This window comes from Moschus berezovskii, chromosome 27, assembly GCF_049115385.1.
Source record: "Moschus berezovskii isolate FMDL1 chromosome 27, NW_MosBer_1.0, whole genome shotgun sequence".
Lineage (NCBI taxonomy): Eukaryota > Metazoa > Chordata > Mammalia > Artiodactyla > Moschidae > Moschus > Moschus berezovskii.
The window spans coordinates 42,675,057-42,690,676 of record NC_142486.1 but is presented as its reverse complement, the minus strand read 5'-3'; the positions used below and the strand labels follow the sequence as shown (position 1 = coordinate 42,690,676).

General features: G+C 53.2%; 1 protein-coding gene across 1 annotated transcript in view; it reads left to right on the top strand.

The window, feature by feature from the left end:
* LOC148773719 (liprin-alpha-1-like) overlaps positions 1 to 10,231 on the top strand; it is a 219,025-nt gene extending 208,794 nt beyond the window's left edge. The window contains exons 7-11 of the mRNA XM_088833153.1: positions 153 to 376; positions 2,183 to 2,396; positions 6,570 to 6,709; positions 7,553 to 7,731; positions 9,036 to 10,231. Coding sequence (XP_088689279.1) covers positions 153 to 376; positions 2,183 to 2,396; positions 6,570 to 6,709; positions 7,553 to 7,688 — 714 coding nt within the window. The 3' untranslated portion in view covers positions 7,689 to 7,731; positions 9,036 to 10,231. The remainder of the gene's footprint in view (positions 1 to 152; positions 377 to 2,182; positions 2,397 to 6,569; positions 6,710 to 7,552; positions 7,732 to 9,035) is intronic.
* The last annotated feature ends 5,389 nt before the right edge of the window (positions 10,232 to 15,620 follow it).

Genomic DNA, 15,620 nt, shown 5'->3' with positions numbered 1-15,620 from the left:
TCTTCAGTACTGCTCGCTTGAGAGATGGCAGTGTCTCCTAAGCATGGCCCATTTATCCTCAGTCAGGGCTTCCATGTAAAATTGTGTTCAGTTCCTGATAGACTTGAGCTGCTCTGAATGTCGCTGACGAGACGTGGTGCTCTCGTGCCCAGGTGCAGACCCTGAAGGAACAGGGCTGGGAGCGCGCGCAGCAAGCCAGCGTGCTGGCCAACGTGGCCCAGGCGTTCGAGAGTGACGAGGGCGTGTCTGACGGCGAGGGCGACGGGGTCACCCTCTTCACCTCGGCCACTCACCTGTCGCCCAGCGGGCAGGTCGATGCCAAGACTCTGACTGTGACACTTCAGGAGCAGCTGGACGCCATCAACGAAGAGATCCGGTGGGTGCGCCTGATCCCAGCTCCCCGGAAACTCGGTTTCTCTGAGGAGCTGTCTTCTTAGAGAAGTCTGAGTGTTCCATAGTAAGAACACTGACTTCAGGTCTGCCTCAAGAATTTTCAGTTCCAAGATTGCCCTTGATTATAGAGCTCAGTCATCCAGGGCGTTCTGTCCACAGTGTGGTGTCAGCACTCTGTGGGGGGCGTTGTGGGGTGTCCCCCCTCAGCTCTGAGCCCCAAGGTGGGTGAGGTGCTGAGGCGGTGTCCCCTGCGGCCCGTGCAGCCTCCAGCACTGAGGGCGCGCCCTCATGTGTCGCTCAGAGCCTCCCACGTTCTGGTGAAAAGCCGCCTGGATCAGAAAAGCTGGGGTTTTGGGGTTGGCAGATTCCCACTCAGATCTGCATTTTCCTTTTTCACGTAATGCAGTGTGAAGATTGGCTTGTTGGAAGACAGTGGTCCAAGGACATGTGTTTGAGTTTTTCTCATCTCATCAGTATATTTAAGATGTTTTCTTTAGACAACTTCTTGGCAGTTATAACATTTTACAAAAGGGGATAGAATCCAAAGGCCCGCCTGGTGGTGAGCAGGGGCCTTGGGCCTGGGTACAGCCGGCTGGCTGGGGGCCCTGAGGCCTGCCTGGTGCCACACCCGCACAGCGGTTCCCCTGTCCCGAGTCCACGTTCAGAGTGGCCGCAGGCCGGCGACCCTGCACAGGACCCGGCAGAGCTGCTGCTCAGATTGTTCTCGTCACGTCAGCTGAGGCCGAGGTGCCCGTTCCTGTCGGCCGAGCGTGGGGAGCCCGGGGGAAAGGCAGGGGGTGAACGGCACAACCAGCAAACGCAGGTGGTGCCGCCTGCACTTTTGACGCCATAGACAGACTGCTCTGTGGGCCGTGTTTGAGCACAGACGAGCTCAGAAAGATTGTCTTTCCCCGTCCCCGCAGGAAAAATGGAATGACCGGTTATATATTAATAGTCTTATTTTTACAGCAAGTTGTCAGGTAAAAGTGATTTTTCCTTATGCAACAAGTTGACTTGATGTAAATGGTAAATTCTGTCCATCAGCTTGTTATCAACAGTGGAAAACTTTCAGGATGTATAAGCAGAAGTGCAACTGGAGAGTTTAGTTCCTGTGAGAATCTTGTATTTTAATTTGAAAGTCCTTTTATCTGCATAATTGAGTGTTTAAACTGCTGTGTAACATCCTCCATGGCACATGAGGGGAGAAGAGCAGTAACCGTGAATTCTAGGTTAATGCGGCACATTGGCATGAATCCAGAAACTCACACAAAGCTGGGGGAGAACGTCATCAAGTGATGCGTCTGTACATATACAACCTCACACACAAAAAAGATCAACTCAGCACTTCATCTGGTCTGGAGACTTGTGTTTAGAAACTCCAGCTTGTTCGTGCATCGCTGTTTTGATCGTACAGAGTTCCCGACTCCCAGTGGGAAAGACTTGAGGCACTGACGTGCATGTCTGCCCTGAGAGCAGGGAGAAGGTAAAGGTTGTCAACGTCAGGTGTCCCCTCACAGGGGGAGAGTCGCCACCCAGGCCCGTCAGAATGTTAGAGTAAATAAGGGAAATCAAACGTGAATGATCGGGGCCACCTGGTAAGACTCAGTGCTAAGTTATTCTAAGTTTGAGGATATTCAAAAGAGGGAAAGTTGAACCTTTGTGCTGAGATGTTAATTGAGCAAGTGTTCCTGGAATTTGCTAATCGTGACACAGAATGCCAGCCCAAATGTGTTGTCCAGACACACTCCTCTGCTGACAAAGGCGGGTGACGGGTTTTATTCTATTTTAGGTTGATCAAAGAGAAGAACACGGAGCTGCTGGCCGAGGAGACTGAGAGCAGGGTGGGCAGGGGGAGCTTAGGCAACCTCCGTCGTTGTAAAACAGAGAGCTCCCTCAACCTGGATGCGGCCTCCTCGCTTGCCGGCTCCTGCTCGCCCAGCAGTGGGCGCTCCAAGCCCCAAAGAAGGCGGCGCAGCCCTCCGAGGGAAGTAGACACGACTGGGGTATGTGTCTGCCTCCTCCCTGCCGCGTCCGTCCCCCAGCACACTGGTTTTCTTTTGTTTGTTTTTTCTCTTTTTACCCAGAAGAAAATCAGATACATTTGCTATGCTCAGAGGTCTAAGATTTTTAAAACTGCCTAGTCTGTAATCATTCCATAATGGCACAGTGACAGATTAGTCTTGATATTTGGACCACTGGCTTAGCATGTCATCATGAACTCAGTCAGAGCCTGCCTCAGTGTACTCAGCACATTGGGCCTGGCCTGTGCTGGGCACAGCAGCTGCAGGGAAGTTTCTGTTCTCAGGGAGCAGGCAGCTTTGTGAAAGTAACCATGGGCAGCTCTCATGGCGTGTGCAAACCGTGCCACACATTTTCCACTGGGGATGCCTGGCTGCAGGGTGCAGGGCATGCGGTGGGAACAAAACCCAAGAATCTCAACTGGTCTGCTTGCTGATGGGCCTGGCCGCGCGCTCAGGCCAGCTCTGCGTGTGAAACCAGGTTAAAAGCCGGGGGCCCCAGGGCCCCAGGGAAGAAGTCGGGCTTCCTCACTCTTCGGAGTCAAAAAACAGGATGACGACCTAGGGCTTTTGGCGACAGAGTGTGTGGCTCTAAAGCACGTGTCCCAGCTTGCTTCCATGTTTAGCTTAGGTTGTGTGAGTGCATTGCTGTTTACCCCATGAAACCACGTGTTCAGCACTGCTTTGTAAGTGCACTTGCATTATCACCTTTTCCCGTTACCACCCGTTTCATGTTAGCTACACTGTTAGTCAGCATGTAATTAAATTCACTGTGAATCATTTTCGCAGCATGTGAAGTGGTAACTAGTCCACGGTGTGGTCTTTTGACACGCTGTTTTTATCTTTTGCATCATTGGCTAAGTAGTTGAAATTTAAAATTCTTTGACGGTTTCTCTGTGGGTTCATGCTTGATTTCTCTCCGAGTATCTGTGAAAGAACAGTTCTGTCTGTGTCTTCCTTGCTGTTGGAGTTCTCCGACGTGTGTCTGCTGTCGTCACTGGTCTTGATTTCCTGTCTCATCCTCTGTCTGCGTAGTCGTTGTCAATGGGACCACGGTCCGTCAGTCGTCAGTCAGCTGTCGTTTGCCCATCCCCCTCCCCTCCCCGTCCTCCCGCTGCTCTGGTCATAGCGGTGCTGTGCTCCCCAGCGTGTGTCCCTAGTCGGGTTTGTGCTGTGTCTTCATGTCTCATTAAGCGATATGTTTCCCCCATAGCAGTCAGTCTGAATTAGCGTCTCACTATGCAGTTACAGGAGAAGGCAATGGCACCCCGCTCCAGTACTCTCGCCTGGAAAATCCCATGGACGGAGGAGCCTGGTAGGCTGTGGTCCACGGGGTCGCTAAGAGTCGGATGTGACTGAGCGACTTCACTTTCCCTTTTCACTTTCATGCACTGGAGAAGGAAGTGGCAACCCACTCCAGTGTTCTTGCCTGGAGAATCCCAGGGACGGGGGAGCCTGGTGGGCTGCCGTCTGTGGGGTTGCACAGAGTCGGACACGACTGAGGTGATTTAGCAGCAGCAGCATGCAGTCACAAGCATAATGTAGATGGATCCTAAACTACATAACATGTGTACTTCATAAATGAGATGATCCTTACATAAAGAAATGACCCTCTTAAGTGTAGATTTAATGGACTTTTGACACAATATCCTTTCTGTGTTGGTGCTTGTATTTAAGACTCTCAATCTCATCAGCTTTAGCACAGTTAATGTCTCTCTTAGACTCTGTAAAACAGTATCTTCTGTGGTTAATAAAATGTAAAGACTGCCCCTGCTATTATGCTAGCTTTCATTCTTACATATTTTCACAGGGAACCTGCTTTAATGAATTTATTTTGAGAAGTTTTAAATCAAATTCTATGTAAGGATTTTACATTAATGTCCAATAAGTGGTTAGATTTGTTCAATGTTGAAATAGGTATTATGGTAACTTCCTCATCAGTTAAATTACTAATTTAACGTTGAACATGTTTTTTGTTGAGAGAAACTAACTTATAGAGAAGTTTGGCTGAGAATAGACAACTGTTAAGGCCCTTTATTGTACAGAATGCTGTGCTTTATTAAATCATGATGTTGTAATGGAATTGTATCTTCTGAGTGATAATTGATAGTGTTTCTCTAGTAAATCTTCAGTAGCTTATTTAATTTCTGTGGTCAAAAAAAATGTTGTGTTTCCAGTTACATGTTCTCTAAATCTTCATCTCACTTATATGTTTGCAGTCTTTTTTGCTTTCCTGTCTTTGCCTATACTGATTCTTGACTTTTTAGCTTCAGAGTCGCAAGAAATGTGGTTTCTCTTCATTTCTTTGCATGCGTCTCTCAGCCTAGTGATTTAAGGAAGCACCGTTGAAAGGTAAACTCCTTAACACTTTAGCATGCCTTTGTTTCTCTGTGAAGTGTTAAATAGTCCTTGTCATTTAATGTGAGTGAACACTATGTGGTTATGTACTGGTGAATAACTGACGTTTTAATGGAAGTAATGAAACTCACCCCCCACGTAGAATATGCTGATGATTCTGTTGGAAATAGGTCATTCGTTAGGACAGTTGTAACAGTTTGCCTTTCTCCCACTTGTTTGCCTTCTAATCATCTCATGCTTATTTATAATAGACATAGTATTATTGGTTATTTTTAAAATTTTCTTTCCTTATATTTTTGGCCATGCTGCACAGCTTATGGGATCTTAGTTCCGCAACCAGGGATCAGACCAACGTCCCGGCAGTGAAAGTGCCAAGTCCTAACCTCTGGACCACCATGGAATTTCCGCTCAGTGTTTTCTTGAAAGACATGACTGTTAGATTTTCTTAAAAGGCATAGATGTTAGATTTGCGGGAAGCCAATTTACTGACGGTGGGTAGCAGTGTGCAGGAGACTCTGTGCACCGGGCACCGTGTCGAGTGCTTTCCGAGCCTGTCATCTCATCCCGCAGACACCCAGGTGAGGTCCAGGCTGCCGTTATCCCCATTCAGCAGACATGGACACTGAGGCTGAGAGAGGCTGGGCACCGTGCCCAGGCTCGCACACACAGCAGTGCGGTGCAGACTGGTCTGATCAGAGCCTGGACGCGTACCCGTGGTCCCGTCCAGCCCGCTTTCCTCCTGAGGCTGTCGTGTCCATCACGGCATCCCTGATGGAGGGAGCATCAGGAGGGAGCTCGGAGCCGCTCCCCTCGGGTCACTTGGATGAGCCCCTGTTGTTGGAGTCCAGTGCCCCGAGGGCTGGCCTTCCTCGTCCCTCTCCCGCTCCCAGCCCACTGACCGAGCACTCCTGGCGCCTTCCCGCAGGCCTCGGGCAGCCGTACTCCAGTTCAGGCAGCGCCGTCACCCTGGGGTGGGTGGCCTGGGTGTGCCGCTCTGTCAAACCTCAACATGGACCAGCAGTAGGGGCCCATATGTCCCCTCCCCTTTGCACCTAACTCACATCTCCCTCCCCATTCCTCTGCTCTAGGCTGACACAAGATCACCTCTTAGTGAGGCCTAGGGGTGCTGTATGGAAACCACAGCGAGCAAGTTACACTCGCACTGCGTGTGAGCACTTCAGGGTGTAGCCCCCAGTCTGTGTGTTCCCGAGAAATACAAGCCAGACCCGTGGTGTTCACATGGAGGGGTTAGGTACCTTTTCTATGTTTCTCTGGTCGTGATGGGTTCCAGTAACCTGCATCGTCACTACAGATGCTCTTGGGTGGTGGCACAAGCAGTGTCCTTTCCTCCTTCAAACAGGAAGGTCTGGACGGCTTTGCTGAGAGGTTTCTTACTCTTGCAACTGGTGCTTCTGAGCAGCGTCTGGTGATGAGCACAGTCCTTTCAACAGGGCAGTTCATGCCATGCAGGGTTCACGGTGCTGGCACCGCTCTGCCCTCCTGCCCGGCAGGGCCATCTGGTTGTGGGATTCCAGGGAGGGCAGAGCCCGGCTGCAGGGAGGCTCTGGTCCGGGGTCTCTGCACTCAGTCGGGGGCTCTCCTGCCCCATAGCCCTGCCTCTCTTGAACAAGACAGTCCTTTAAGATGGCGTTAAGCTATAACAAGGGTTTATTTTGTACTTGGGGGAAAGCATAGCTAATAGATTTTCAAATAAGTTTCTGGTTATAATGTAAAACCTGTGAGATTGCCTTTTACGACGGTCTTTTGTTACCCAATTTTACACTGACCTCATTCCCTCAGCTGCCAGCTATCCCGGAAGAGGTAGGAGACATCGAAGGCACAACCTCGACCCCTGCCTCGCCGCAGTCCCTTCAGCTGGACCGGCTGCACCCGGGGGCACTGCACACAGCCAGCCACGAGGCCATCAGGGACGCCTGCAAGTAAGGGGCCTGCACGCCTTGGCATCAGTTTCAGGAGCCCTGCGCCTCTAGTCTTGAAAGAGTTGCAAGGATGATTTTACAGGAATCCCACTGGGTTCGGAGCCTGTGTTTAGTGGTGGACTTCAGGTGCTGGGGCAGGAGGGCTCAGTGACCTCAGTGATTTTAGGAAAGGTCCATCTCAACAGATTGACTCCTGTGGGAGCTTTCTTCCTGCTCTTGCTAGAGGTCTGCCCGGCCCGGGGTGCGTTCCTGATGGTGGCGGCCCCTTGCCTCTCGGGTTCACTCTTGAGGGTCCCTCCCTTTTCCTCAAGGGTCTCCTCTCAGGAGACTCTGTCCACTCCCGTGACTGACACTGTCCTCATTCAGACCACCACCTGCCGAGCTCCCGTCCTGAGCCAGGCAGCACTCGATGGAGGGCACGTGTGGTCTCCTGACCAGCAGCCCTGCACGGTGTCCGTCGCTCTCCCTCCACGGCCAGGGGCGGTCACCCTGCGGGAGGCAGGGGGACTGCCCAGAGCGGAGGAGATCGTCCTCTGGGAGTGTCGTCACCTGCCGAGCAGCGACCCTGAGGGAAGGTCGGAGCGCCCTCTGCACCAGCTGGCCTGGAGTCAAGCCCTCCTTGGGCGAGAGCTAGAGGCAGGGAATTGCAACTTCCCGAGGTGGTTGTCTGTGGCCGGGAGCCCGCATTGCTCGTGTGGAGTGTGCTTGGTGAAGGAGACTCCACGGTCTGCTGCGAGGTTGAGGCGCGGGTGTTGCCGGGTGCCCAGTTCTATCAGTAGGTCTTGTGGACTGGTGTGTGTTTGCATGAGGGTGCCGGATAACGGTTGTTTTCTCTCCCTGAAGCTTGACAGGTTCCCAGGACAGCCCCGGGAGCAACCCCAGCAGCAGCAGCAGCAGCAGCAGCCAAGACTCCCCACACAAAGCGGCAAAAAACAAAAGCATCCGGTACTCCATCAGCCGCATATTTCAAAAGAAGTAAAAGGGCCGGCCTGGACACCCCGGCAAGGAGGCATTAGGACCAGGTGGGTGCTTCACCGTTCAGAGTTAGGGGGCCTGCAGGCATGTCCCTTCTGTGTCTCCCCCGTCATCCCCACGAGGCACCTGTCCCTCAGGCTGGGGGTCCTCCTGGGAGCAGGAGCGGAGGAGGTGTCTGTCTTCTTGGTGGGTCTGAGATGATCTGATGAGTTACTGAGTGGTTGGGTGGATGGATGGATGAATTCGTCAGTGGATGGGTGGATGGATGAGTGAGTGGATGGATGGATGAACAGATGGCTGGCTGGATGGGTGGTTGAAGGGAGCATGGAATGAATAACGCAAATGTTTCTACTCCAATGCTAGAAACATATTCTCCGAAATTGCTTGAGTAGGAAGGAGCAGGGCAATGATTGTTTCCTCCAGAACAGTGACAGGTGTTTGGAAACGGTTCAGTGCTCATCCATGAGGGGTGAGGTGTGGACAGCCCGCAAGGAACAGCCCCCTCCTTCCTGCCACCGTCCCCACCCCCCGGAGCTCGTCAGGGGTTCTGCCCACGGCTCCCGCCCCACCCCACAGCTGCGCAGGTCCCCCTGGGGGCTCCTCAGCACACAGTGTGATCGCCAGGCCCCCACCGCGCTCGGCGCCATCTCCTGGAGGACAGGGTGTGTTCCTGCCTCTCCAGCCAGATATTTGCTGAGTGTCTTGTTTGTGCTGGGCGTGGGATGTACAGGGGTAGGTAACGCAGATGTGGTCTGGAGCACAGTTTAGGGACAAGAGGGGAAAAGGAGCAGGTTATTACATCTCTCCCTGTTATTCAGAAATACAGCGCTGCGAGGGATGCTGCATTGAGTGTGCACCAGAGGCTGCACGTGCCCCTCAGCAAGCAGGGGCTGCCACCTCCCGATTTACAGAGGAGACATGGCCCCGCGGTTAGGGAGTGGTGAGGCAGGTTCACACCCACGCGGCGGGACCGGGCACTTTGCCGAATCCCCGCCGCCTCTGCAGTGGATGCAGCAGGAATGAGATGGTTCTGTGGCATCACTGATTCAGTGGACGTGCCTTTAAGCAAACTCCAGGAGACAGTGAAGGACAGGAAAGCCTGGAGTGCTGCCGTCCACGGAACGGCAAAGATTCGGACACAACTGAGCGACTGAACTAAAACCTGAGTGTGTGCTGAACTGCTTCAGTCGTGTCTGACACTGTGCAAGCCCAGGGACTGTCGCCCACTAGCTCCTCTGTCCAGGGGACTCTCCAGGCAAGAATACTGGAGTGGGTTGTCATGCCCTCCTCCAGGGCATCTTCTTGACCCAGGGATCGAACCCCCGTCTCTTGTTATCTCTTGCATTGGCAGGCAGGATCTTTACCACGAACGCCACCTGCAAAGCCCCAGTGAACGCTGACAACTAGGAAATGCAGAAAATAAGGGCTGCTCCTAAGTTAAACCAGAAGAGCAGCGAGCACAGTTTGTAAAGAGGGAGACGCAGGATGAGCAACAGCAGTGCTGACGGAAACAAGCAGGGATGCGCTCACCCACATAAGGAGAATACCTGTGCCATTCTGAAGACGAGCCCGTCAGTCCTCGGAGGGACAGTGGAACCGGAACGGAAACCGAGGCCATGGTCAGCAGTGCCCACCCACACGGCCCAAGTGGAGTCGTGTCACTCACCGGGCTTCCTGCGTCCCCAGAGCTGCCGGCGGTAACATCCCTGAGTGCTCGGCCAGGCAGCATCCCCGAGTGAGCTAAGACATCACTGCTCTCCTTCCGGTGCTGCTGCGGGGCCCTCTGTGGGTGGCCACCCTCATCCCCTGCCCTGCCACCCTCTGGGGCCCCGCTGTCCCCCGGGATCTTTTCAGCCCTTGAGCTTGGGTGTTCCCAGCCCTCTGCCGTGCAGGACTGGGACGCAACTCAGGATTTGGGCTTGAGACATCACGGAGACCGTGAATCTGGAAGGACACCGCCCTGGGGTCCATGAGAGAGCAGGAAAGCAAAGCCCCCACGGGGAGGAAGCAGAGCTGGGGAACGTGCCCACAGCCACCACTGCCTCCTGCACAAGTGCCTGTTCTTTGCCTCTCCTTGACCTGAAAGAAACCCCAGCTTCTGCTGCTCCGTAGGTGATTCCTAAAAATGCACCTCCTGCAAGAGCTATTGTCCTGCTGCACTGGGGCTGCCTGGGTATGCTAAGGAGCGTCAGAGGAGTGGGGTGCCACACCTCATCCTGGAGGTGGGGGGCCTGATACTGGGAAGGGTCTGATGCCTGGGGAGGGTCTGAGGGTTGGGGAGGGCCTGATGCCGGACTAGGGTCTCATGCTGGGGGAGGGCCTGATGCTTGGGAAAGGTCTGATGCGGGGGGAGGGCTTAATGCTGGAGGAACCTCTGATGTTGAGGGAGGGTCGGATGCTGGAGTGGGCCTCACGCTATGGGCAAAGGTCTGATGCTGGGGGAACCCTCTGATGCTGGATTAGGGTCTGATTAAAAACCCTGTAATAAAATATCTTCGGGCCCACATAACAAGTATCAACAGATTAAAGATTGCATCGAGTTGAAAATGTAGTCTCCGTTGTATCGTGGACGCTGTCTAATCACCTGTAGAAGTAGTGGGGGTAAACTAGAAACACACAGAGGAGTCAGTCCTGGGATGGCGGCTGGTGCCTGAGCCCCTGCCCCTCCAGACACCCCCACCCCCACCCCATTCTGGGCTTCAGGGGCTTTGAGAATTCAGAGAAACAGGAGGACCAAGCAGATCAAGGAGAGATCTCTGTGGCGGACTTTATTCTGACATATAGCTAAAAGCTGCTGGTAAAAATGCCCAAAACACAATCCAGCTTTCTAGCTGAGAGGGGAACAGGACAGAGCAGACAGCCTCCTGCCCTCAGAGCGGCTCGAGCAGAGCTGGGCCCCCGGGCCGGCCCCACCAGAGGACCGCCCAGAGCAGCACCTGCAAGGGAGGGTGGCCCCTCAGCGGCGGCCGAGCCCCAGATCCGGTGCACCTCCGTGAGAAACGCTGGCCTCCGCACGGAGAGGCCCAGGGCAGGGCAGCCTCGAGAACCCTGACACCCTGGGCCCTGCTCCCTGCAAGACCGTGCATGCAGGGCATGGCTGGCAGGACTGCCGCTGTGGGAGGGACACCTGTGCGCACGGACGCGCGGGAGCCTCGGGCCGTGCTCTGACCAGTCCGGTGCCAGCCAGGTGCTAAGGTCATGTTCTCTGCTGCTGAGGGCTCTCCCATGCCGACCTCCGGAGACCCGCTGGCCCTCCACACCCAGGGCGTGGCCTCCGTGCCCCCGCGGGACCAGGCCGGCCAGTACTCACCCCGAAGCTCAGCAGGAGCAAGTCCTGACTGTAGCGGAATCCAGCCTCTGCGTTCCCGCCACGCTGCCTGGTCCCACGAGCGCGGGAGGAAGCGTGCACACACAGTGCGGCTCGCCGTGCAACGTCACACGGGGCACGAGGACACACGCACTCACACCCGCAGCAGCGCCCACTGCTACTGAGGGTCTGGGGAACCTTCTAGAGGGAGGATGAGCCGGGAAGAGCGAGCCTGCCATCTGGGGGTCCCTGCCACCCGGGGTGGGGCTGTCACACTAGAGCAGCAACGGCACACTTGATGACAGAAACGCCAACATGGCGACAGCTCCTCCACGTGAGCAGCTGCCAGTCTCTCCTTAGACCTCCAGATTCACAGGGCTGCGGGACCTCTCTTCCAGCCCTCAGGACGGTCAGTGAGACGGGACCTGGGGAGGGACTGGCTACTTGCGGGTCAGTGGCCGGGGCCCGGTGGCCTGGCCGCTTCAGGGAGGGCTGAGCACGGGGCTGATCTGAGAAAGCAGAAACTCAGTCTCAGCCTCCCTCAGAAATGTCACCACTGACGTTTTCTCGACACAACACAGGCTGTAGGGCCCAATGCATCAGCCCTGACCCACGCCCAAGTTGACTAAGAAATCTCCATAACCCCCTAGCAGAAACCCGCTGCTCCCGATTCAACGTTTCCTGTCTTTCCCTGGGCCCTCCAGGGACACATCTGATGAGTCTCTGGCCAGGGTTCCAGAGAGGGCTGAATACGGCGGGGGCTACTGATGGAGCAGGCCAGCTGTGTAAACCCTCTGATTCTAGGAGCCCCGGACACCTGCTGCACTGCAACTTCAAAAGCCATGAAAACAACCCAGTTACACAGTGTGTGCCCTGCCTGTCTCACGCGGTTTGTGAAAGGTCATCTCCCATATATTATATTCCCAACGCCTCTTTCTAGGATTGTTTCTAATAACGTCTACATCACCATGTGCATCTGACAGGGAAATGTTGGGTTTATAATGAGAGTGGAAAATAAAAATGCAAGCAGTTAGACTCTTCAATCGACTGAAAGCTAAGCTGCAGTTAAGATTTGTACAAATGAACTGCATGCTCCTTGGAAGAAAACTGCAGTTTAAAAAGGAGAGTCACTGGGTTCCCCTCACCCCTGGTTACGCGTATGATTGAGTTTTGGGAAGAGATGATGCCGCTTCCCCGTCAGCCTCCTCACCGAAAGCGCCCAGCTTAGCACAGGCTTTACCCAAGTGTACTTTGCTCTGTGAGAGCAAAGCTTATGAATCTACTCATGGGAAGGGCTAATAACAAGGAGCAAATGGCACCAAAGAGACCCTCCAGGCCCGCTCCCATGGGCTGAGCGCACACTCCCTCTGGGAACCCCCAGTGTGGCCGGCGCAGCCAACCGGGGAGAAAGGAGCCGCTGAGACGCCCCTCTCACGGACAGGACACTGCGGGGTCGGGGGGGGCGCACAGGGCGTCTGCTGAGCCGCAGAGCCCGACCCCGGCCCAGGCTGTCTGGCCATCGGTCTTGCCATCAAGTGGGGACACAGCGGCCCTGAGCGCCCAGCCTGAAGTAGCAGCGTTCTCTGGCAGAGAGGCTGTCAGAGGGAAACCAGAGCTGGGTCTGAAAGGACAACTGCCAGGCCGGTGTATTCACGGCCTGGCCAAACTCTGGGCAGGACCTCTCCCGGCCTCAGCTTCTTCCTCCGCCCCATCGACTGACAGTGTGCAAGGGGCCGACTGCGGTGAGGACGGGGGAGGACAGGAAGGTGGACGCTGCTGTCGCTGAAAACGGACTCGGGGTCCTCCCAGCGCGGAGAGCCCTTGAGGGGCAACTGGTGCAGCCTGACAGCGACCCTACCGTTTCACGAAAGAGCTCTTGAGAGCTGCCAGCCACACACACATCTCTACAAGCACGGGTGTCGATCTAATGCTCTGAGAACACACACGCGTCTCAGCTTTATTAGTTGGAAGAGTATGCTAGTATTCAACCAGACAAGAACTTGAAAAAAACCACCACCATGACAGTTAAACGTTTATGAACAGATGGGATTCACAAGGAACTCCGAGTGGCTGCCCAACCTGGGGCTCCCGCGGTACCGTAGCCACTTCACGGAGTTCCTTGTGCACGCGCGGACGCTGGGCCACTGGACCAGGAAAGCCCTTCATGGGCAACTGAGCACGGCTGAGTCTTCACGGGTCAGTCAGTGCGAGTAGCTCTTACTGGTTGGCGGAGAGATGTCTGCCTGTGGCCAGCTCTAACTTTATTCTTTTTCTCTTGGAAACAAACAGTTTCCAGTGTGGAATTATGTGCCTGTGAAGGTTGAATTATGACCGAAAAGAACTAGAAAGGAAAAGAGAAGTAAGCCAGAATGAACTGAAAGGCTAGTACAGCCCTATTTCTTGCTTCCCAGTGTATAAGCAGCCTCAGTGATGTCCTATTAGAAAGAGAAATTCAGGACACGCTTTCCGTGGAGAAAAACACCTTGCATCATCACAGAGGAGGAAGGGATAGAAAGGAGTGTGTTTGAGATCGACCTCTGTGGCCGGAGAACTTGTGCTCTGTCCTTGGGCTCACATCAGTCTGCAGGTGATGTGTCCTGAGGTGAGAGCATTTCCCCACGGCTCCAGGGATTTCCTTGTTACTGTGCCATGTGTCCTGTTCTACTCACAAATGCTGCTGCACGCTGCAGATAACTCCAGCGTCGAGAAGAGCAAGACCTGCTGTGCACGCATTTAAGTGTGAAGAACACTGCTCTGGCCTCTTGTCAAAGGACTTGAGGAGGCAGAGTGGTCCTGTGCCCAGGCTGGAGGGAGTGGCCTTGAAGACGGAGTGGGAGCTTCTTAGCTGGGGAGAGAGCAAGGCGGAGGCTTGCTGAGGTTCTCTGCATCAATGGGGAACATTTCTTTTTTGCCATTTTGGTTTAAGTAGGCAAATAATGAATAAGGAAACAAAAGCTGAGACCAACACACCCACCAAAGGCTTTATCCAGTGGCCTAACAGTGGAAAAGCAGGAACTAAATACAGAGATCAACTTCTCACACACCCGCAAAGTTATTTAATTTTATTAAGATGCAGTCAGCTCTGTAATTGACTAAGAGGGCTTCAGGGCAAGGCTTCAGTTCAGTTCAGTCGCTCAGTCGTGTCCGACTCTGCGACCCCATGAACCACAGCACGCCAGGCCTCCCTGTCCATCAACTCCCAGAATTCACTCAAACTCATGTCCATCAAGTCGGTGATGCCATCCAGCCATCTCATTCTCTGTCGTCCCCTTCTCCTCCTGCCCCTAATCCCTCCCAGCATCAGAGTCTTTTCCAGTGAGTCAAGTCTTCGCATGAGGTGGCCAAAGTATTGGAGTTTTAGCTTTAGCATCAGTCCTTCCAATGAACACCCAGGACTGATCTCTTTTAGAATGGACTGGTTGGATCTCCTTGCAGTCCAAGGGACCCTCAAGAGTCTTCTCCAACACCACAGTTCAAAAGCATCAATTCTTCGGTGCTCAGCTTTCTTCATAAGGCTTACGTGAGCTCAAGAAACCTGGATGAATAGGAGTTTCTCTAAGGCTCTGCGTGCCCTAGAAACCAGAGACGGGCATGAAGAAATGCTGCCACCTTTTGGCCGTTTCCCGTAACAACAACTTTAAACCCAGGTGGGCAGATGGACTTGACGTTCACAAGGCCTGTGGGGCTGTAAATGATGCCTGCCATCAAGTCGTCCCCAGGTAAACCATCGGAAAAGAATTCAAAATAGGGCACACTTTCAAGAAGCCAACTTCAAGTGGTAAATCATACCCTGTAGAAGATCAAAAAGCACAGGGAAAGCTACTCCACTCACCATTAAATGAATGCAAATCAAAAGTACATGGACTAATCACCTCACACCAGTCAGAATGGCCATCGTTAGAAACTATACAAACACCAAGTGCTGCCCAGGACGTGGAGAAAAGGGAAGCCTCCTGCACCAATGCCTGGGATGTACACTGGTAACAGCCACGATGTGGGATGGTGTGGAAGTTACTTAATGAAAACGAGAATGAGAATAGAAGACTCCCTAACACCACACATGAAAATAAACTCCGCAAAGTACAAAGATCTTACTGGAAACTTGGATACCATGAAATTGTTGAGAAAAATAGAGAAAAGGCACACTTTTCCATAAATTACATCTAGTTCTTTTTCAATCCACCTCTTAGAATAATGAAAAATAAACGTGAAATAAGAAAACAGGAACTAACTATCCCTTAAAAAGTTTGCACAGGAAAGGAAACCCTAAAGGAAAGATAATCCTAAGAATAGGGGAAATATTTGTAAACATAGATAACCCCAAGAATTCATCTCCAAAACAAACAGCGCCTGCAGCTCAATATAAATTCACCAACAGTCCCAGAAACATGGGCCGGAGATTAGGAGGGTGTTTCTGAGGAAGACTTAGTGTCTGCCATTACGCGCAAGAAAAACGCTCACCATCACTAATTATCAGAGAAATGCAAATCAAAAGTCTAAAGAGGTATCACCTCACACCAGCTCAATACCAATTCAAAACTGCAAAAAGAAATGCTGGCTTACCGTTAACAACTGAATGTTCACTGACCTTTAACACATTCTGATTTTAATGTCAAGCTCCACTTACAT